This window comes from Ruditapes philippinarum, unplaced genomic scaffold, assembly GCF_026571515.1.
Source record: "Ruditapes philippinarum isolate M1 unplaced genomic scaffold, ASM2657151v2 ctg11270_1_1_1_1, whole genome shotgun sequence".
Lineage (NCBI taxonomy): Eukaryota > Metazoa > Mollusca > Bivalvia > Venerida > Veneridae > Ruditapes > Ruditapes philippinarum.
Genome location: NW_026860131.1, coordinates 1 through 23,990, shown reverse-complemented (window position 1 = coordinate 23,990; position 23,990 = coordinate 1). Strand labels below are relative to the sequence as shown.

Sequence of the window (23,990 nt, the reverse complement as noted above, 5' to 3'; positions counted from 1 at the left end):
AAATTTAGGGGTCTCCCATTTCCATATGCTTATTTTAATATAAGTTTGTTTGTTTGCACACCGATACAGTGTAGGTCATTTGGCGACGTTCCAACTTTACTGGTGGAGGAAGATCTCAGGTGCCCTTCCGTAAATTATTTTAGGCACGAACAGGCACCTGAGCTTCCTCACAAGAAAGCATGCAAAGTCCCTGTCGGGATTCGAACCCACAACGGTGAAGGGCAAGTGGTTTGAAGTCAACGACCTTAACCACTCGGTCACGGACGTCCTTTTATTATGTGATTAAAAAAACAGTTAAAAGCCATGGTATTAAGTCTAACCTTTTAACCCTATACAGTAACTGCTCAAGTTCTACATTCCAACTTGTGAATGGCATGTTTTTGTTGTTGTTATTTTCTGTCATTAAAAGAATGAAATAAAAGTTTAGAATTGAACATATTACAAACTGCAATATATCTTAAAGGTATATTTTCAATAGATAATAATTGTTGTAGATCTCTCACAATTTGGCGACATTATAGATGCCAGTTATTAGTTTTATTAAGTAAATACAATTTTGAATAAAGCATACATTTTATATTGCACACAATATCAGTCTTAGATCTTAGATATTAACGGTATGGCATAACAAATTTGGATCTTTCATATTCTGCCGCTTTGATAATTTTCATATTGTTCATACATTGTTACTGCAACAAATGAATGTCTTTAATTTTCTCCATCAAATTCTACATACCTTTTTCCCAATTTTTAAGATGATTTTAAGATGAAATCACCAAAAGTTACAGTTGTCAACATGGTATGCAACATAGGTCTACCATGACCCTCTTGTTCTAGAATTATACAACAATTACATTTCTTTTCAACTGTTTCAGCAAGTTCACTGTATTCAAATGCGACTTTATTGTATTTAAAATCTTTGGTGAAAAAGTGATGAAATTTATTATTTAATTGCCTTAGATTTCAAAATGTGTTATGTACCCCACCCACTCAGTTACATGAAATGTAGGGAAAGATACATACAATGTATGTAGAAACTGATCAAAGAAAGCGTACATGTTTGAATAAGTTTTTGTATTTACAAATGAAATATGCAAGAAATATATATCAATATGTTTTTATAGACTTAAAAATGAAAGAAAAATGCGAATAAATTATTTAATCATAAACTTAAAGGGTTGAATTGAAACACCATTTCCCACTTCCCAGACCTTAATTGCCTATATAACTATTCACAATTCTTGCATATTCTATATCCAAAAGTTACTGAACTGTGTAATAAGTTATAGGTTTATGTTCTTCAAGTAATTTATATAAAACAATAACATTTGAACTACATAAAAGAAATGTTATTTGCAATGAATATGTGAATTTTATTAAATTGTTATTTTACCCACCCACTTAGAAAATACACATTTTCTCAAAAAATACATTTATTTGCAACATTTCAATGGCACATTTCTTACGTACAGGATGATTTCTTGTAATATAAACCATGGTTTATCAATTAATTTGTAAATTGCATTATAATGGGGAAATGTCCAGACATCTTTAAATATTAGCATTTTTCACCACAATTTTCAGCCTTTGTCTGTTAAAAGATATTTCTACATTTGAAATAGATATTAAATATGTGTATGACATGTATTTTATACAAACATCCATGAAAAGAACAAATACATATGTTCTAACTTTTTTAAATTAAATATTAGTAAGTAAGTTGTAATTTTAATATTTTGGCGGCCATCTTGGACGCCATCTTGAATTTCTCTTTTCGCCACTATTTATGCCAATTTATGCCGGCATTTTGAAAACTACGAAAATATTGGAACATTTTGGTATATGACACGCCTTGTTAAAAATGGGTCCGGGTTCAAGTTTCTAAATGGCTTGATTGTTACCCTACCAATATGTTTAAGGCATGTGACTAAAAATCTTGATTGTGACGTGTCCTCCGTTAACTTTAATAAAAAAGCTTGAGTTCACACAGGAAAACATCATATGATAAAACATATAGATGGTTTTTACCAAGTCAAAAAGGACTTTATGCTACTGTCAAATCAAACTAGTTGAGGTAGGAAATTATAGACCTGTAAGCATTTTAAGCATTGTATCAAAAATTTTAGAAAAATCAGTGTATTCACAACTTAAAAATTTTTAAGTCTATAATGGTTTATTGTATGAATTATGGTCAGATTTTAGAAATTCCTATTCCACTGACACTTGTTATTATCCATCTTATGGATCATATCAGACACAATAATTCCAAAGGTTTATACACAGGCATGATAATGTTAGACCTACAAAAACCATTTGATAGTGTTGACCAAGATATTTTATGTGGAAAACTGAAATTGATGGGTATCTCAAATACTGACTGTTTTATGTCTTATCTTAAAGGTAGAAAACAAACTGTTAGTGTTGATAATATAAAATCAAAATATATGTCTGTTACATGTGGGGTTCCCAAGGGTAGCGTCCTGGGTCCCCTTTAATATTTGTGCTATGTAAATGACATGAGAATTAGTATAGATCAAGAATGTAAGCTTATTCTGTATGCCGATGACAGAGCAATTCTTTTTAAGTATTATTTCTCAAAAACTTGGACAAACACTAGTCTTGTTTATCTTGGCTTGTAGATAACAAATTGTCACTTCATCTAGGAAAGACTGAATGCCTTAGCGTAAAGTGAAACAAGTTAAAGAGTTTAAAATTGTGTGTATTGGTCATATTATTGAATCCACAAAATCTGTCAAATATCTAGGTTTAAATATCAATGATTCTTTGCCAGGTGAATCTATTGTAATAATATTAGTACTTTCGTTTTCGATACAAGGCAATTCGTCAAATACTAAAATGCATATTTGTATGTGTGTCTAAATCTGACATATTCATATCTGACATAAAAACATGTCATGCTTTAGAGTTTTAGGAGTAATAATAATGGTCTTATAATTTCATTTTCAATACAAGGCATAATGTTACATATATGTTTATGTATACATTTGTAGGATGTTAGTAATACCAAACATTATAAATATTTATATATGATCATATTATGATAAAACAAGTAAACATGTTTAGTAAAAAGAACACATACAGAACAAGGTAACAAACCAAATAATCAAAGAGATAAATATGTATGAAATAATAATTGTTATGAATTAAAATGTAAATGACATCATATAGTTATGATAATATATGAATGTAACAATATGTTGAAAGTGAGTAATATTATTATTCAATGTCCGTCATTGTATTGTAATGTATTGTGTAATGTATTGTATTGCTGAGAATGTTTTAATTTTATTTTGTGTCAGGTCAAGGGCTTATTAGCCTAAACCAGACTGTTGTTGTTGTTGTTTACATGTGGATTTTGAAATAAAATTCTTCTTCTTCTTCTTCTTAACCTTACAAAGGTAAATTCACGTTTTAAGTTTTTGTATAGGCAAGCAAATGTTTTAGATTTAAGGCCTAGAAAATATTTATGCTCAGCATTAATACAGTGTCACCTAGATAATGCATTTTCTTCTTTGTACCCGAGTCTGAACAAAATTTAAAAGTAAGCTTTAAATTTGTCAAAATTGTTCTATTTATTTACGGTATGGGACCTAGAGATAGTGTCAATAATGTTATTCTTGCTATTATGTCTTTATTAAATGTAGAAAACAGATATAAGCAATTACGTCTTAATCATGTTTTTAAATTGTAAATAACCAGTGCCCTTCATATATGGAAGAAAATTTTGTACCTGTTAGAGACATTCATTCTTAATCAACTTGGGCGAATCAGTACAATTTTAGGGTTCCAAGGAGTAATGGGAAAGATAATGTAACTTTTTTTTCAAAAAGCAATTAATGATTTGAATTCTTTGCATACATGCATTAAAAAATAATAAGATAGGAGATTAAAAAATGTTCAGTGAAGGCCCATTTACTAGAACAGTTAGGAAATCATAATTAAATTCACTAGTATGACTAGATATTGATCTTCATTTTTATTGTTTTCCTGTTAGTAAACTAAAAGAAAATATTAAAGTTATAACATCTTCCAGTTTCCAAAGTTTTTTCAAGTCTTTTGTTTTTATATTGTATATTCTAGTAAGTATATATCCAAGAACCCTTATTATTGTTATTATTATTATTATTATTATTATTATTATTAATATTTAATGAGCCTCTTGTGGTATCTATGTTTGACAAACTTCCGAAATATTTTATTACAATTGTGTTTTAACTTTTATATAAAAATGCATAAGTGTTTGTATTATGTATATGTATTTTGTAAATACCTACCTACCCACCCACCTATCCTTACACTTCCAACCTGCCTAATGAAATGTAAACATTTCATTTCGCCGGAAAATATCTACAGTGCGATCCAAAATAGTTCATAAACCGTTAGTGATACGGCCATTACGTCTTTATTCCTTCTTTACTCCATTTAAATCTGCTTCAATTGCCCGGTAACATCGTTTACGGTCAGTTTAAGGAGGTCTGCAGCCCGTTTTAATCTGGTTAAATTGCCTGGAAACACATTAAGGATAGATTTAAGGCTTTCTGCAGTCCGTTTATATCCGTTGTGTTACTAGTTCTACTCTGATCCTTCTACACTGACAACCGCACGAACTCGTTGGTAACAAGACCGCCTCGTTAGCAGACAGTTCAAAACACTCTGGCCATGCCCTCATCACGACCCCAATGCGTTCAGGTTGACATTACAATCACGTCCTGGCTTACCGGCTGCAAAACATCAAATGATGCTGCATTTTAGTTTGACCACACAGACAGTGACATCAAACCAACGATTTTTTTTAACAATCATGCCTCGAAGGAAGAGAAGAGCAAGACAAATGTGTCCTAACCCAACATGTTCTTGCTACTTTTTTTCGTATCTCGTTGTTTCCTTGCTCTGTTTAAAACAAAAACGAAGGGATCCAATATGTAGCAAGTATACAGCTGCTAGTTTATTCATGGAACTGGACAAACGGCCCATTTTTATTCATATTTGATTTGATTGTACTGCAAACGATGAATACTCTGTAATTACTGCTTAAAAGCGCAATAACAGTACCCGAGACGAGTTGAGGGTACTGAGGACATATTATAAACATTAAAAACTGGATAGAAAGGTGTTGCAAACATGTGCAAAAATCACAATGACGGAATAACGACGCACTAGAACGTAATACATTGGAGTTTCGTCTGGCTGTGGTGAAAGGGAAGAAGGAGCAGTAAACGGATAGATTGGTGTAAACACTTATTGCCAATCGTCATGCGACCTCACCACGTTATTGCCAATCTCTAGAATGATCGAAGTACGGTTAGATCGAAAAACATTCGTCTCGTTTTAACTGCGTTGATTGGAGAACAAGATAGCCACCAACAAATTTTGTGTGGGCCTAAAGTGGAATTCCGATCAAACCATCTGTGTCCGTCAATGAAGTTCTAAAACAGATCGTAAAAAGTTTTAACTACGATCATTCCGTTTCCGCACTGTTTGAACTGTTTTAGAGAAACAGGAATTCCTTAAACGCCCAAAACGACAAAATTTAGACTGTTGTAGGCTCGAGCCAGTAAGGCTACATGTTTAAGTACGTACCGGCTTGTTGTGACAGGTGTATTATTACGTCTTGCGTGAACGAACGTGTGTCCTACGTCTTATTATGGTCCTATATCGTTCTACACAGACCAAATTGTCGATTTTGTCCTGTGGCAACGTGCAAATTGTAGCATAACCCTACGTTGACGTGCTCTTTGCCCTTGTTTTAACTAGACTTGTACTGCGTCAGCGTGCGTAATCATGCAGTGAGCTAGGACTGGCCATACCGAAGTGTAAGGCGAAAGTTTATCGGGTAGGTCTAATTATGTGACCACGTAAAGCATGCACCGCGTGCGTATCTGTTCTTTTAGAGGGGTCACAGATAGTTATTGTCCTTGTACACCGATAATCTAAGTGTTTTACATAAGCTATTTTGACATGACAAGCGGTATGGAGTACAGATAGGAAGGTTTCAAGCCTGAAATATTGCTGGGAAGCATCATTTTGGATGTATGGATTGACCTCTTTGTATTTAAACGATGTACATTGACCGGTCAGTGGTACATGGGTGAGATTTTAGGCAGCGATGCACAACGATAATCAAATAATTGCCGGCAAAATCAGACTATTAACACATGAGTTGTTTAGCATAATTTGATTATTATATAACAGATAACAGATATTCCTCCATAGTCGATCGACTGCCTTTGCAGAAATTCAGGGCCAAAAGATGTGTTCTCTCCGATTTCTTAATTCAAAATGACCATCTAAACTGGTCTTTTATGTAACAATGGCTGTGCAGGTTCGAATCATCAGAAGGTGTGTTTATTTATTTTTTATTTATCTATATAATTCTTGTCAATAAGTCTGAGCATTATAAAATTAAATTAATTAATTAATTAATGAAACATTTTCGCAGCTAATGTGTTATTTTCCTCCTTTTTTATCGCAAATTAAAATGTAATATACTTATCTAAAACATGATTCAGCAAATGCATGTAAATTATTATACAAAGTGGTCAAATTAAAAACGGGTTTAATTAATAAAGATGATCTTTTGTATATCCAACATATTTATATTGATACAAGCGTGTAGACCTGATAACATCTAGACATTCCTATGGCAATTGGTGTAACAATTTGCGCTTTTGTTGTCTGTGCAAATCTAAAAAAGAAAGAAAAAGAATTCATTTTCTACAAGTTTGACCTAAACAAATTCTTTTAAGGACAACATTGCATTTATAAATAAGGTTAAACATAGATATTACTTTAAGTTTGAATTTTGTTTTCGTGGTACATGTAAATGAATTTCAGTTTACGGAAGCGTATCAGGGCCTACAGTTGGTGAGATGTTTTGCGCTAAGTCGACTAATTTTTATTCGCATTGATAAGATGTTTTTGCATTTCTCAATAAAATTTACTGACAAAGATGAGAAGCTTTTAGGCATTGCATTTGATTTTTTCTCAATATGCTTAAAGCGTTTGTGTCTTCGACAAAAAAAACTGTCGAAACTTCTTGATTTCACGACCTATGCTGAAATAGTTAGTAAGACGCAAAGACGTAACTCGCATTGACAAATAGCTCACGTAATTCAACAAAGTTTTTTTGCAATGATTAAAAACTTGTACTTATTATGTATTTTATCATAACGTCTTCATGGAATGTTTTATGTACTAGTATTACGTATTAATCATAACATCTTCATGGAATGTTTTTGGTCAAAACGAGAAGAAACAAGTTGGCATGACGTGAAACTTTTAGATAAGTGGAGGCACTGATAAGCTTCCGTAAGTGATAGACTATTTGCATTTTAGTTACATTAACATAAACAATAATCAGGCAGAGAAACGACTAATACTCTATGTAAATCAATTGTATTACTCGATACGTTATGCTCTGAGCAAAAGTAACTTTAAATATGGTGACATTACCACAAAAAATGCGCAAGGCAGTAAAGCATCCATAATTATTCACATAGTAACTATCAGTGAACACATTATTAATATAAAGTGTCATGAAAAAACTTACAATTTCCTGACCTTGACCCGTAATAAGGAACGCAGATTCCCATACATAGATATTTAATGAAGACATATTCAGTAAGAATTTATAGATTTCAATAAATTTCTGCAATAAATTTTACTAAAAGATGAGCAAATTATATTTTGAATGCTTCAAAGTGACAAATTTACACTTTTGTCTTACTTCAATGTAAGAGTGTATCACTTTAACAACCGACTACATGTATTCCGCGAATAATCACTGAAATTTAAAATGTTCCCCGATCATTATAATGCCAAACGACAATAACTCTGAAAGTCTATTTTGTTTTCTTTGAAAATGATTCAAGTTGTGTCCAAAGTATGAGATATGAAACATAACTTTAAAAAATAACAACAAAAAACAGCATTTAATCATATTTTTATATTAATGATAATTATATACTTTTACATATATATATTATTTTTGAGAATGAATATTTTTGAGTCTGTTACAAGTATATTTTAATCATAGACAGTGTGAAACAAACTGACAAATTAATACACTAGACGATGCAATATGATTGACAATACATCAGTAATATTTTATTACATACTCACTGTTTGTAAGAAGCTCATAAAGAAAGGAAATATATATGTACAAAATGACTAACGAGAATCATCTTTTCGTGACCATTTTAACGTTGTTTTTTTATGGTGTTGTTGTTGTTTTAGACCTGTAAGCATTTTAAGCATTGTATCAAAAATTTTAGAAAAATCAGTGTATTCACAACTTAAAAATTTTAAGTCTATAATGGTTTATTGTATGAATTATGGTCAGATTTTAGAAATTCCTATTCCACTGACACTTGTTATTATCCATCTTATGGATCATATCAGACACAATAATTCCAAAGGTTTATACACAGGCATGATAATGTTAGACCTACAAAAAACCATTTGATAGTGTTGACCAAAGATATTTTATGTGAAAACTGAAATTGATGGGTATCTCAAATACTGACTGTTTTATGTCTTATCTTAAAGGTAGAAAACAAACTGTTAGTGTTGATAATATAAAATCAAATATATGTCTGTTACATGTGGGGTTCCAAGGGTAGCGTCCTGGGTCCCCTTTAATATTTGTGCTATGTAAATGACATGAGAATTAGTATAGATCAAGAATGTAAGCTTATTCTGTATGCCGATGACAGAGCAATTCTTTTTAAGTATTATTTCTCAAAAACTTGGACAAACACTAGTCTTGTTTATCTTGGCTTGTAGATAACAAATTGTCACTTCATCTAGGAAAGACTGAATGCCTTAGCGTAAAGTGAAACAAGTTAAAGAGTTTAAAATTGTGTGTATTGGTCATATTATTGAATCCACAAAATCTGTCAAATATCTAGGTTTAAATATCAATGATTCTTTGCCAGGTGAATCTATTGTAATAATATTAGTACTTTCGTTTTCGATACAAGGCAATTCGTCAAATACTAAAATGCATATTTGTATGTGTGTCTAAATCTGACATATTCATATCTGACATAAAACATGTCATGCTTTAGAGTTTTAGGAGTAATAATAATGGTCTTATAATTTCATTTTCAATACAAGGCATAATGTTACATATATGTTATGTATACATTTGTAGGATGTTAGTAATACCAAACATTATAAATATTTATATATGATCATATTATGATAAAACAAGTAAACATGTTTAGTAAAAAAAACACATACAGAACAAGGTAACAAACAAATAATCAAAGAGATAAATATGTATGAAATAATAATTGTTATGAATTAAAATGTAAATGACATCATATAGTTATAATAATATATGAATGTAACAATATGTTGAAAGTGAGTAATATTATTATTCAATGTCCGTCATTGTATTGTAATGTAATGTGTAATGTATTGTGTAATGTATTGTATTGCTGAGAATGTTTTAATTTTATTTTGTGTCAGGTCAAGGGCTTATTTAGCCTAAACCAGACTGTTGTTGTTGTTGTTTACATGTGGATTTTGAAATAAAATTCTTCTTCTTCTTCTTCTAACCTTACAAAGGTAAATTCACGTTTTAAGTTTTGTATAGGCAAGCAAATGTTTTAGATTTAAGGCCTAGAAAATATTTATGCTCAGCATTAATACAGTGTCACCTAGATAATGCATTTTCTTCTTTGTACCGAGTCTGAACAAAATTTAAAAGTAAGCTTTAAATTTGTCAAAATTGTTCTATTTATTTACGGTATGGGACCTAGAGATAGTGTCAATAATGTTATTCTTGCTATTATGTCTTTATTAAATGTAGAAAACAGATATAAGCAATTAACGTTCTTAATCATGTTTTAAATTGTAAATAACCAGTGCCCTTCATATATGGAAGAAAATTTTGTACCTGTTAGAGACATTCATTCTTAATCAACTTGGGCGAATCAGTACAATTTAGGGTTCCAAGGAGTAATGGGAAAGATAATGTAACTTTTTTTCAAAAAGCAATTAATGATTTGAATTCTTTGCATACATGCATTAAAAAATAATAAGATAGGAGATTAAAAAATGTTCAGTGAAGGCCCATTTACTAGAACAGTTAGGAAATCATAATTAAATTCACTAGTATGACTAGATATTGATCTTCATTTTTATTGTTTTCCTGTTAGTAAACTAAAAGAAAATATTAAAGTTATAACATCTTCCAGTTTCCAAAGTTTTTTCAAGTCTTTTGTTTTTATATTGTATATTCTAGTAAGTATATATCCAAGAACCCTTATTATTGTTATTATTATTATTATATTATTATTATTATTAATATTTAATGAGCCTCTTGTGGTATCTATGTTTGACAAACTTCCGAAATATTTTATTACAATTGTGTTATACCTTTTATATAAAAATGCATAAGTGTTTGTATTATGTATATGTATTTGTAAATACCTACCTACCCCCACCTATCCTTACACTTCCAACCTGCCTAATGAAATGTAAACATTTCATTTCGCCGGAAAATATCTACAGTGCGATCCAAAATAGTTCATAAACCGTTAGTGATACGGCCATTACGTCTTTATTCCTTCTTTACTCCATTTAAATCTGCTTCAATTGCCCGGTAACATCGTTTACGGTCAGTTTAAGGAGGTCTGCAGCCCGTTTTAATCTGGTTTAAATTGCCTGGAAACACATTAAGATAGATTTAAGGCTTTCTGCAGTCCGTTTATATCCGTTGTGTTACTAGTTCTACTCTGATCCTTCTACACTGACAACCGCACGAACTCGTTGGTAACAAGACCGCCTCGTTAGCAGACAGTTCAAAACACTCTGGCCATGCCCTCATCACGACCCCAATGCGTTCAGGTTGACATTACAATCACGTCCTGGCTTACCGGCTGCAAAACATCAAATGATGCTGCATTTTAGTTTGACCACACAGACAGTGACATCAACCAACGATTTTTTTTTAACAATCATGCCTCGAAGGAAGAGAAGAGCAAGACAAATGTGTCCTAACCCAACATGTTCTTGCTACTTTTTTTTCGTATCTCGTTGTTTCCTTGCTCTGTTTAAAACAAAAACGAAGGATCCAATATGTAGCAAGTATACAGCTGCTAGTTTATCATGGAACTGGACAAACGGCCCATTTTTATTCATATTTGATTTGATTGTACTGCAAACGATGAATACTCTGTAATTACTGCTTAAAAGCGCAATAACAGTACCCGAGACGAGTTTGAGGGTACTGAGGACATATTATAAACATTAAAAACTGGATAGAAAGGTGTTTGCAAACATGTGCAAAAATCACAATGACGGAATAACGACGCCACTAGAACGTAATACATTGGAGTTTCGTCTGGCTGTGGTGAAGGGAAGAAGGAGCAGTAAACGGATAGATTGTGTAAACACTTATTGCCAATCGTCATGCGACCTCACCAACGTTATTGCCAATCTCTAGAATGATCGAAGTACGGTTAGATCGAAAAAACATTCGTCTCGTTTTAACTGCGTTGATTGGAGAACAAGATAGCCACCAACAAATTTTGTGTGGGCCTAAAGTGGAATTCCGATCAAACCATCTGTGTCCGTCAATGAAGTTCTAAAACAGATCGTAAAAAGTTTTAACTACGATCATTCCGTTTCCGCACTGTTTGAACTGTTTTAGAGAAACAGGAATTCCTTAAACGCCCAAAACGACAAAATTTAGACTGTTGTAGGCTCGAGCCAGTAAGGCTACATGTTTAAGTACGTACCGGCTTGTTGTGACAGGTGTATTATTACGTCTTGCGTGAACGAACGTGTGTCCTACGTCTTATTATGGTCCTATATCGTTCTACACAGACCAAATTGTCGATTTTGTCCTGTGGCAACGTGCAAATTGTAGGCATAACCCTACGTTGACGTGCTCTTTGCCCTTGTTTTAACTAGACTTGTACTGCGTCAGCGTGCGTAATCATGCAGTGAGCTAGGACTGGCCATACCGAAGTGTAAGGCGAAAGTTTATCGGGTAGGTCTAATTATGTGACCACGTAAAGCATGCACCGCGTGCGTATCTGTTCTTTTAGAGGGGTCACAGATAGTTATTGTCCTTGTACACCGATAATCTAAGTGTTTTACATAAGCTATTTTGACATGACAAGCGGTATGGAGTACAGATAGGGAAGGTTTCAAGCCTGAAATATTGCTGGGAAGGCATCATTTTGGATGTATGGATTGACCTCTTTGTATTTAAACGATGTACATTGACCGGTCAGTGGTACATGGGTGAGATTTTAGGCAGCGATGCACAACGATAATCAAATAATTGCCGGCAAAAATCAGACTATTAACACATGAGTTGTTTAGCATAATTTGATTATTATATAACAGATAACAGATATTCCTCCATAGTCGATCGACTGCCTTTGCAGAAATTCAGGGCCAAAAGATGTGTTCTCTCCGATTTCTTAATTCAAAATGACCATCTAAACTGGTCTTTTATGTAACAATGGCTGTGCAGGTTCGAATCATCAGAAGGTGTGTTTATTTATTTTTTATTTATCTATATAATTCTTGTCAATAAGTCTGAGCATTATAAAATTAAATTAATTAATTAATTAATGAAACATTTTCGCAGCTAATGTGTTATTTTCCTCCTTTTTTATCGCAAATTAAAATGTAATATACTTATCTAAAACATGATTCAGCAAATGCATGTAAATTATTATACAAAGTGGTCAAAATCGGGTTTAATTAATAAAAATGATCACATGTATATCCAACATATTAGTGTTGATACGAGCGTGTAGACCTAATAACATTTAGAAATTCCTATGGCAATTGGTGTAACAATTTGCGCCTTTGTTGTCTGTGCAAATCTAAACAGAAAGTAAAAGAATTCATTTTTTACAAGTTTGACCTAAACAAATTCAAATTCTTTTAACGACAACATTGCATTTATATATAAGGTTATACACAGATATAACTTTAAGTTTGAATTTTGTTTTCGTCGGTACATGTAAATGAATTTCAGTTTACGGAAGCGTATCAGGGCCTACAGTTGGTGAGATGTTTTGCGCTAAGTCGACTAATTTTTATTCGCATTGATAAGATGTTTTTGCATTTCTCAATAAAATTTACTGACAAAGATGAGAAGCTTTTAGGCATTGCATTTTGATTTTTTCTCAATATGCTTAAAGCGTTTGTGTCTTCGACAAAAAAAACTGTCGAAACTTCTTGATTTCACGACCTATGCTGAAATAGTTAGTAAGACGCAAAGACGTAACTCGCATTGACAAATAGCTCACGTAATTCAACAAAGTTTTTTTGCAATGATTAAAAAACTTGTACTTATTATGTATTTTATCATAACGTCTTCATGGAATGTTTTATGTACTAGTATTACGTATTAATCATAACATCTTCATGGAATGTTTTGGTCAAAATGAGAAGAAACAAGTTGACATGACGCGACACTTTACGAAAAGTGGAGACCATGATAAGCTTCCGTAAGTGATAGACTATTTGCATTTTAGTTACATTAACATAAACAATAATCAGGCAGAGAAACGACTAATACTCTATGTAAATCAATTGTATTACTCGATACGTTATGCTCTGAGCAAAAGTAACTTTAAATATGGTGACATTACCACAAAAAATGCGCAAGGCAGTAAAGCATCCATAATTATTCACATAGTAACTATCAGTGAACACATTATTAATATAAAGTGTCATGAAAAAACTTACAATTTCCTGACCTTGACCCGTAATAAGGAACGCAGATTCCCATACATAGATATTTAATGAAGACATATTCAGTAAGAATTTTATAGATTTCAATAAATTTCTGCAATAAATTTTACTAAAAGATGAGCAAATTATATTTTGAATGCTTCAAAGTGACAAATTTACACTTTTGTCTTACTTCAATGTAAGAGTGTATCACTTTAACAACCGACTACATGTATTCCGCGAATAATCACTGAAATTTAAAATGTTCCCCGATCATTATAATGCCAAACGACAATAACTCTGAAAGTCTATTTTGTTTTCTTTGAAAATGATTCAAGTTGTGTCCAAAGTATGAGATATGAAACATAACTTTAAAAAATAACAACAAAAAACAGCATTTAATCATATTTTTATATTAATGATAATTATATACTTTTACATATATATATTATTTTGAGAATGAATATTTTTGAGTCTGTTACAAGTATATTTTAAATCATAGACAGTGTGAAACAAACTGACAAATTATATACACTAGACGATGCAATATGATTGACAATACATCAGTAATATTTTATTACATACTCACTGTTTGTAAGAAGCTCATAAAGAAAGGAAATATATATGTACAAAATGACTAACGAGAATCATCTTTTCGTGACCATTTTAACGTTGTTTTTTTATGGTGTTGTTGTTGTTTTAGTATGTACCCTTTAAGTCTCGAAACGGTTTTACTTTAAATTTGTCATAAGTATAGAAGCTGCATTCATTATTGCGTACTATCAGAAAAGCTAATCATGCACAACCATATTGTATTATTTCATACATGCACAATTTAAAAGTCTGATGTAAAGTTGTTCTTTTTCTCAGTATATTTTCAGTATCGTGTTTTCCCCGTAAACTTGTTTTCTTTATATTGCTCTAGTTCACGGTAGAACTGTTAAGAAACACATAGTTAATCTCTAGTCACAACAGGTTGACAGATGGTTAAATCAATTTCAGTTTTTAGCGTGATAACCATACATTTTATCTTGATACATTTGTGGCAATCAAGTGGTACTTAAATTATGTTTAAGTCAGTCTTCTGATTGAGAGCATATATTAAATTGACTATAGAATCTTTAAACAAATCTTCTTGCTTATCGTCTATCTATTTATCAATTCATTCCATAGGATATTGACGTATGCACTTAGTATGCACATCCATAACTAGTGAAGTGCATGTTGCATTCAAATATTTCAATAAATGTGTCGATGAATAGAATAATAAATAAGTTTGCAATGCAATAAAATATACATTTTTTTCTATTTTTCCAAAAAAAGGAGAAAATCTTATTCAATGTTATAATCTACTTAGATCTACTGACTACACAAACTAAACTGACTAAAATATTAATAAACAAATGCTGTGGAGAAGTTGAGGAAGATAGACATACAAATTTCATCACTTTATTAAAGCTAAAGTTTGAAAGAAGATATGTTGAATACTTTTATAATAGTTGTGTGGACATTTCATATATATTTCAGTACAATTACCCAGGCTGCAGGTTAGTTTATAGCGATATCCGTATTTGCTTGCATTATATTTTAATTATCAAGTAAGATTATATATTTCACTTTTTGACAATAACTATATTGGGCAATCATTATGGTTTATATTGTTTATAATAGACATGCAATATTTTTTTTGTGTTTTATTATTGGTAAAATGAAGAAATATTTATTGGTTACTGGTAAAGAAATTAGATAAAAGATTGAGATGAAATATTATCACACAATAATCGGCTGAAATATATTTCTAGTGATTATAATCAAAGCGTCTAACACGGGATAACACTTTATTTGTCTAGTTTAGGATAACATCTATTAAAGTTAAAATGTATATAACTGTTGCTCGAAGTTTGAAAAAAAAATGACTTTAATATACCTGTATGACAATTTTCTTTTAATTTTAAGAGCAAATGATGCATGTATAAATATTTCTAAACGTTTTAACCAGTACTTAAAATAACAACATAGTATTCTGTTCTGTAACATATTATTCTACTAACGTCTAATATTCACGCGTGTTAATTTTCAAAGACATTATATGTTACAAGATTTCGAGAATTGACTGGAATGTTATTGAAACAATATTATTTTACTATCATTATCTTTTATAAAATATTCCATTACATATTTCCTTATACTCTTTAATAGATAGATGTCAAGTTTTGTTTTTAGTTTAACAAAATATATTAAATGTATAAATTAAAGTTTGATAACGATTTAGGTTTAAAAGACAGATTATCATAAAAATCTTTTTCCCTATACTGTATACACAATCATTCTCACTGAATTAGTATTTTCGCTAAGCACAAAAGTTTCAAAATATAGTAAAATTCACTAATTTAACAGCAATATCTATTTTCATTTTAGATTTAAAGATTTTTCTTAATCATATACTTTTTTCCTTCAAGATTGCAATGGAAATACAAGGGTTGGCAAAGACAACCCCGATAGTAACAAGATGACTGGCGAAACAGGTATGTTGAACTGTTTATGGCCCTCTGTCAACAGGCGTGAATAATGATACAACCCTTTTCGTAGAAATTTATTAAAATAAAATATACAACTAGTATTGCAAGGATTATATAAAAAGTATACATAGTTTTGTTTTTTGACGTAAATTTATTATGTTATACATGTTCAGAATTTAACAAGACACTTTATTTCTAGTTTATATCATGATTATTACAAACTGTAAACGCAAAAAGTGACAGACTTTAAGACTGCAACATACATTCCATTACATTTTTCTATCTTTGTCACCTATCATCCTCTTACATTTGCTACAGTTAGAGAAATATTTTCCAAAAAGTTTATCTTAAATTAAACCTTATAAAATATATAGAAGGGTTGTATCACGTGTTTGCACTTAAGGTTTCAATGGGAAGACCTCTACAATGTATTTTGATTGTTCATTTGACATCTTAAACTAAAGTGTATCTTTTCACTTGATATTCGTCAAAAGCATAGAAACATGATAACCTCTTCCTTTCCAAGAGAGTTATTTCCTCTTAAAACTTACAAATACATTCACCCAGTGTCAACAAAGATTATATACAAATGAAAAATGCAGCTTAGTTTAGGCTGTCTCAGTAAATCTGTATTGTGTTATTAAAAAATATGTCATAAAATCAAAATCATTCTTTTGAGCACAAGATTTCGATCAATACTAAAGGACTAACAGACTTAAGACACACATGTATTCCGAGCAAGCATGGGTATTTATGCTTTTCTAGAATACTACTTCATGATCAATGTCTCAGTTTAAAACAATTATTTATACATTTGACTTTAACTACCTTTTTCTCATAACAATGAGTGTTCACATTCCTTGTCAGCCTCTAGGTGCATACAGCATTTATTTAAATGTATGTGCCAGATAGTATCGAAGTTCAACCCTAATCTTAAAGCATCACGCCTAAAACTCTGTGTACATGTATTCTTTAAATATAAAACTTTTAAAATTTCTTGTTGAATAAAACAATTATTTAAGTAACATATAGTGTCCACAGAAATCACTTCCTATGTGCAGAAAACTTTCTTATTCCGATAGTTTTTATTTTTAATTTCATCGAATTTTTTTAACTATGACTACGTCTTTCTGAAGACTCATTGTTCTCATCTAAAGGCCTTTTGCTTTAAATTACTTTCAGTTTGTTCTGCTATAGATAAAGGAGATACAAAAGAATATCATCTTAGTTAGTAGGATCAATAACTCATATGAGACTGTTAATATTATGTCAATCTTATATTGTATTACAAAGACCCATTATTGGCAGTTTAAGAGAAACTCAAAAGTTGAGAACGTTATATGCGTATCTATTGCCAATACATGTACGTGACTTTTATCATACATTTATGACATTTCTGTTGACAGACACGTACTTCTTGGCCACTGGGTACATGATCGATTGTTGTGGTGTACTCGACACATGGTACTATGACGCAGATGTCGAGAACGAAGAGGTTGAGCTTCACGTTTGGCGACCAACCACAGGAGATAACTTTCGACTAATAAGCACGACAAAGCATACTGCTAATAAAGGTACGACAAAAAGCTAAACGAATCTTGAACTGGCTCACCAGCCGAGCTCACATTATTTTATTTGGCCGTTTTGAATAAATATTTCGTTCACCTACATAAAAATTAAGTTCAATGGTATTTCAAGCATACTTAGAAATTCATGTTCGATACAAACATCATGTTTTCCGCTTTTAATGTTTATTTGTGTCAACAAAATAAGATGTTCAAGAAGAAGATATGGTTTATTAATTTCATCCTAATACAACTTCTGAGACAAATAGGACAACAAGTTGTAATGGTTTGCCTAATTGAAATTCCTGTTATGTCATGCCTTAAAGTTATATACCCTTCTTATATTTTCTTCTTTGTATATCTACTTATTAATCAATTATACCATTTGATATTACAGACAATAAACAGACGGTGACTCCAGTTAATTTTCCATTGGTACTCCCAGGGGACCGTTTAGGATGGTTGGTATTCTATTGATGTTGTGATTGAAATTTTAGTCATTATCATGAATGTATAATGTATTCCATAAATTTTTATACAATATTTTTAATCTATGAGGCATTACATCCGATTGACTTTCCGCCGTTCACCTGTCACAAAGTAACATCGTGATCTTTTAGGATCGTTGGTTTCTGTAAGTACGTCCACGTCATTTAAATGACACTTTTTCTGCGACCACAAGGCCAATTTTGATGAAATTTGGCGAAACATTTCCTGGAAAGAAGCTTAATCGGGTTAGTTCAAATGGTTTGTTCTTAACATATATATGTCACAGAAGCTAAAACAGGGCAAAAATAATTATTAAATTGGGTTCTTAAAAAAGCGAAATGCCTAGAGCAAAAATATTTGACATGAAACATGATCTTGCAGATTCCTACCAATTTTATTCAAATATAAGTCCTTTGATAAAACTTTTTTTTCTTGAACCACAAGATCTGAGCTCAGATATTTGGCATGAACCGCTACTTACAAGTTGATTCGAAATAAAGCTAGCTCTGGGATCAAAATTTGCCAAACAACACGAGGCCTGTATGAAACACGTTCGAAAAAACCCTCTGAAACTTAGAAATTTGGCTATACGACCGCTTTTAAGTTTGTTCAAGATCAAATTGAATTAAAAAGTAGTAAATTCCAATGCAACTATTGGATTCTTTAGCAACTTTGGAATATTGTGCATTTATTTTGCATTTTTATGTCTACCAATGATTTCTATAGTAACCAATGACTTCCCTTTGTAGATAGTGACATACATAAGAACAATTGACGTTTTTAAGTAAAATGTTTGCAAAAAAAAAATCGATACGAGAAATTGAATTTTTAAAATGTTCATTCAAAACGTAAATCTGCAACTAAAGCATAAAAAACGGATAAGGAACCTGTGTACATGAATTCATAAAAAGTTTAGATATCTTTCCAGTAAAATAAGTGCGTAAAACTATTACCTGTATGTTATTACGGTTTTTCATGATATTGTATCTCTTGAATAAGAAAAAGAAACATATTGAGTGATATGTATGACATTTTAAAGGTATTCAACCGTTGATGTGATTGGTTATAAAACCGGTGGAAATGATGCGAACGCGATTTACTTACCTGCAACGTCTGTTAACACGGCAGGTGACGTCACATGGGTCGGAACGACTGTATCACAAGAATGGGCAATAGGAGCAAGGCTTGGTGAACGTATGCTGTTTTATTAATGTTGTTTTTTTAAATGAGTAATTGTATATGATAAGATCATCGACCTTAATATATCACAACATGTTGGTTGTGGTGTGGTGGGCATGTGAAATGATAAAATTTGATTTTTTTTTTAATTTTCCTTTACTTAAATGTAACTGTTGCTTTATAGTAATGAAGCACACAATTGATGGTGACGTTGAAACTTATACATCTGTATCGGATCATAAACACGTGTATTCTATCCAAGTTATACTATATGAGCCGGGTCACGACAAAACCAACGTAATGCGTTTGCGACCAGCATGACAAAACCAACGTAATGCGTTTGCGACCAGCATGACAAAACCAACGTAATGCGTTTGCGACCAGCATGGATCCATGCTGTTCGCTTACAAATCCTATTACAAATAGAAAAACTGATAGCGAACAGCATGGATCCTGATCAGAAGCTGCGCGGAGGCGCAAAGTTTAGTCTGGACCGCCCCTGCTGGTCGCAAAACTCACTATGTTGGTTTTGTCGTGACGCGCTCATATTATCTGTTTTTTTTTTCGTATTATATGGGGGTAAGGCCTAAACTGGGTAGATGAACTTTACATTACATTTCTAAAGATAGTGATATTTTGAACAAAGTAAATATCATATCTTGAAAAAGTACAAAGATTTTTCTATTTTGATATACTGACCCTCAACCTCTAGATGAGCAAAAAAACTTTATCGTATTAATCTGGTAATCCATTTTTTGGGCTGAAAGACTGGTAATAATTCTATTCTACAATTCATTAGTGCCACACCTAAAATTTAAGTGTTTAAGATATACAATTATCAATGGAAATTTTTGTTTTTATTATGGCAAAATTAACTTAAGTATACCTAAAAAAAGAGTTGAAATTCCCCTTGGATTTACTGAATATTATTTTATAAAAACATTATTTTTTACATGTTTTTTGTCACATTTTTGTCTGAAATGTTTGACCTTGTATATATAATCAGCGCTACAAGGGAAAGAATGCCGGTTTTTCGCGATGCCAATTTTTTCTGTTTTATGCATGTCCAAGAAATACAAGAAACCCCGAGATACAAAACAGGGAAATATCTATTTGTTTAGGCAGAAACTATTACATTGTGCAAAATTAAAAAAAAATAAAATAAGAAAAGTTTCTAATGATAAGCAGGAAAATGTTTTTGTGAACAAGGTTATTTATAATAAGTAGAACACATATTGCAAAAATTTAAAGGCATTTTTTTGTTAAAAAAGGGGTACTTTATACCATAAACGATTATTAGTTTGATATAAAATTACGTTTCTGTTTGGGAAAAGGGAGGGCCCTAATATTGCAAAAAGGTTTTGTTCCAGTACTAATTTTTGTAGTTTTTGTTTTTTAAAGGTTTTTTTTTTCGTGTGATCATATTTGTTTCTTAATTCTACTTTACATTTGACTTTTTTTTCAGCATCAAAATTCTGTTGTAATACTGGACTGGAACCACGGGGACCAATAGGGGAAATCGGAAAAAGGGAAAATGGTTGTCCAATAAGCGGTATCATTCAACAAGACGCCCCTCAAATTATCTCGATATAATATCGGATAAGTTTGCCAAAACACCTAACCCACTATTTTGGACGTAACGTTGTATCCTGATAAACGGTGAATAATACCGGGTATAGTTGATTTTCTAACTAAAAAATCCCGCTCATTACAACACCTCAATTCCCATTACTTTTTTTAAAAGGCTTAAATTTGTATATTGATCTTTGCAAAAACTTTTATATTAACTGTTTAGAAAAGGTAATATTTTTAGTGCATATTTAATTAAGGCGTCAGAAATGGTTTGAAAGAAATTGCACTAATATGAATATAAGATGAAAATGAATAAAGTGGTTTTTAAAATAAAATTGTAAATTTCTTAAAAGAGTTATAAAATAATCAAACGGAGTGATGAAAATTACACGGAATTTAAAATTCGTTTCAAACTGGTTTTTAAATAAAGGCAGTATATTTAAAAAGTTTTTATCAACGATTTTTATGTCTTGAGGTTTTGCATAAAATTATGTATTTCTAATGGTTTCCTTTTTAAGGGGTGATTTTTATTTAGTAGTTTCAAGGGTTTGACAGGCTAAAATTAAATATCTTTTTTATTTAATTTCCAAATAATCCTAATGCGAATGCAACCAAAGAATTTTTTTCTCCCCTAAAGATTGAAATATAACACGGTTTTAAAAAAATGGTCACTTTTTATTTTCAAGCAGACCACACTAAACAGTAAAAAGGGTTCACTTAATACCTTTGTCTGGAAAGACTGAAACAAATTAACTTTGTCAACGGCTGAAGACCTTTGTGGGACATAAAGTTTCAACGTAGGATATAGTTATAAGCATTTATAAATACGGGTACACAAACATCATTTTCCTACTTATTCATAATATTACTTTTACCATGATTGCATTTTGTGGCAATCATTTTTAAACCCCGGTCTCCATCCAGCAAAAAAGGGACGGGCAAACGGATTTTATAACAAACTTTTCCTTTGCAACAAAGGGTCAATGTGGCGCTTAAATTTTTACACCTGAGGATCCCTGCTCGACATGGGCTTTCATCATAAGCTTTAAAACCTATAGAAAAATTGATCGTTCTTCCCAGATGACTGTGAGAGTTTTATATAGATTGTACACTGTTCTCAATACAATAACGACAACATAATTGAATTGAAAATAGAGACAGCATTACACCACCTGTTCATAAACGATTCAAGTCGTAATGTTTTCATAAGTTTGGATGATTCTCTACCGTAATAGTCTATGACTTATTTTTTATGCTATATCCTATCATCATATATTACAAAACAGTTACAAATAGAGTTTGAGACTTTACCTGTGTTATCTTGTAAAAGAATAAGTAAGCGTTCTGAAATAGATGGAAAATACAACACCTCTTGCATTTTTCATTTACCTTCATGTACCGACTCAATTAAACCGTGTCTGCACTTTTCATGTAATTTTGCTGTTTTTAATGCTTCAAAGGGATAAAAGAATTTCGCGACATTTAACACCTGACTTTGTGAGAATTCAAACACCATAAATAAAATAAAAATACTTGCTCGTCAAAACCTTTATTCTTATATTCTCTTTCACATTTTGTAAGCCAATAATTTAAGCAATGTTTTAACTAATTGCTTCCAGCCGCCGGTGTTGACTGGTCTTGTGTCGTCTATTGACACGCTAGAAGATGTCATATTTGAACGAGAACTTACAAAGTTTACATGTACTGACAGTTCAACATTAGACGTGTTCAGGTGTCTGCATCACCAGCACATGCAATGAACTTCTTATTTCTTCTACGCTTAAACCCACTGGAGTTGCTAAATGGTAGGCTTTGCGTCATAATTAATATATAAATGTGATGTTTTTATCTGAAAAAAAAATACAATGGCCAGCTGTTAGTGGAGGTCGATGAAGTTGAAAATATCGCCTCTCTAAGATTGATCAAGGAATTGTTCTTAGCCAATTATTAATGAGTTCTCTTGTAATATTAAGGTGTAGTTAAAGACAGAGGGGAAATAAATTGTTATCATGTTAACTGATTATTCCATTCACTATCAATGAATTATACTCTAAGATTTATTTATCAGACTAGTAACCAATTGTATATGTAACAATTAATTATCGTCCGTCAAATGACTGAATTTCTAATAAAAAAATTGCACTATTGATAGTTTTAGCATGACCGTTGTTTTCCTAGTAAAACCTTCAATGTAAATGACTATTTCGAGAATATGGATTGTAACGCCAGAATCAGCAACTGGAAAAACAAAGGTCAGTTTGACTACTACAACACAGAGGATTACACTTTAAACTGTCACATGTAAAGATGATGTTGATATAACTACTGTAACTGTCGATTGGTAAAATCTAATACAGAAATACACCTCCAGGTTGATTGACTAATATTCCAGTATTATCTCCAGAATATAACACTCGGTTCATGTATGCGTAAATATTAGTCGCACATATGGGGTTGCATTTGGCACAAGAATATAACCTTTTATTTTACTATTGTTTTCTTTTCTATTTTTTGTGTGTCAGCTGTAAAAAATAATGCGGCGTTCTTCACACATTAAGTTCGTCATATTTAAAGTTTTTCAGTTTTGTTTATGTGTGTAATGTGCGTGTAATTGCGTGCGCTGGAACTCAATAGATGTAATATCCAGAAAATAAAAAATAAATGTTCTAAAACACGAGGCACTAGTCACATTATCTATCATAAGATGATTGAAGATATAGCCGAGCACACAGAGCCTGGAGAGATGCGTGAAGTTGGCGGCGCCAGGCGGCCAGCGGCGCTGGCGGCGTGAAGTTGTGCGGCCCAGCGGCCAAAATTTTAATGTTGTAAGAAATGTTAATTTTTTGGCCGTCAAGTCCGCTGGGCTGCCAGCGGCCGCCAACTACACTAAAAAGGAGAAAATAAAAAAGTTCTCTGAACATGATTTTTCATTTTG

General features: G+C 31.7%; 1 protein-coding gene across 1 annotated transcript; it reads left to right on the top strand.

Annotated features, from left to right (window-relative positions):
* Window positions 1–15,108: 15,108 nt before the first annotated feature.
* LOC132758992 (uncharacterized) lies at window positions 15,109–19,498 on the top strand (the record flags this gene model as incomplete). Its single annotated transcript, XM_060750712.1, has 5 exons — window positions 15,109–15,278; window positions 16,191–16,256; window positions 17,657–17,824; window positions 18,213–18,276; window positions 19,344–19,498. Coding segments are annotated over exons 1-5 (523 nt in total), but the record flags the coding sequence as incomplete, so codon positions are not given.
* Between the last annotated feature and the right edge of the window lie 4,492 nt (window positions 19,499–23,990).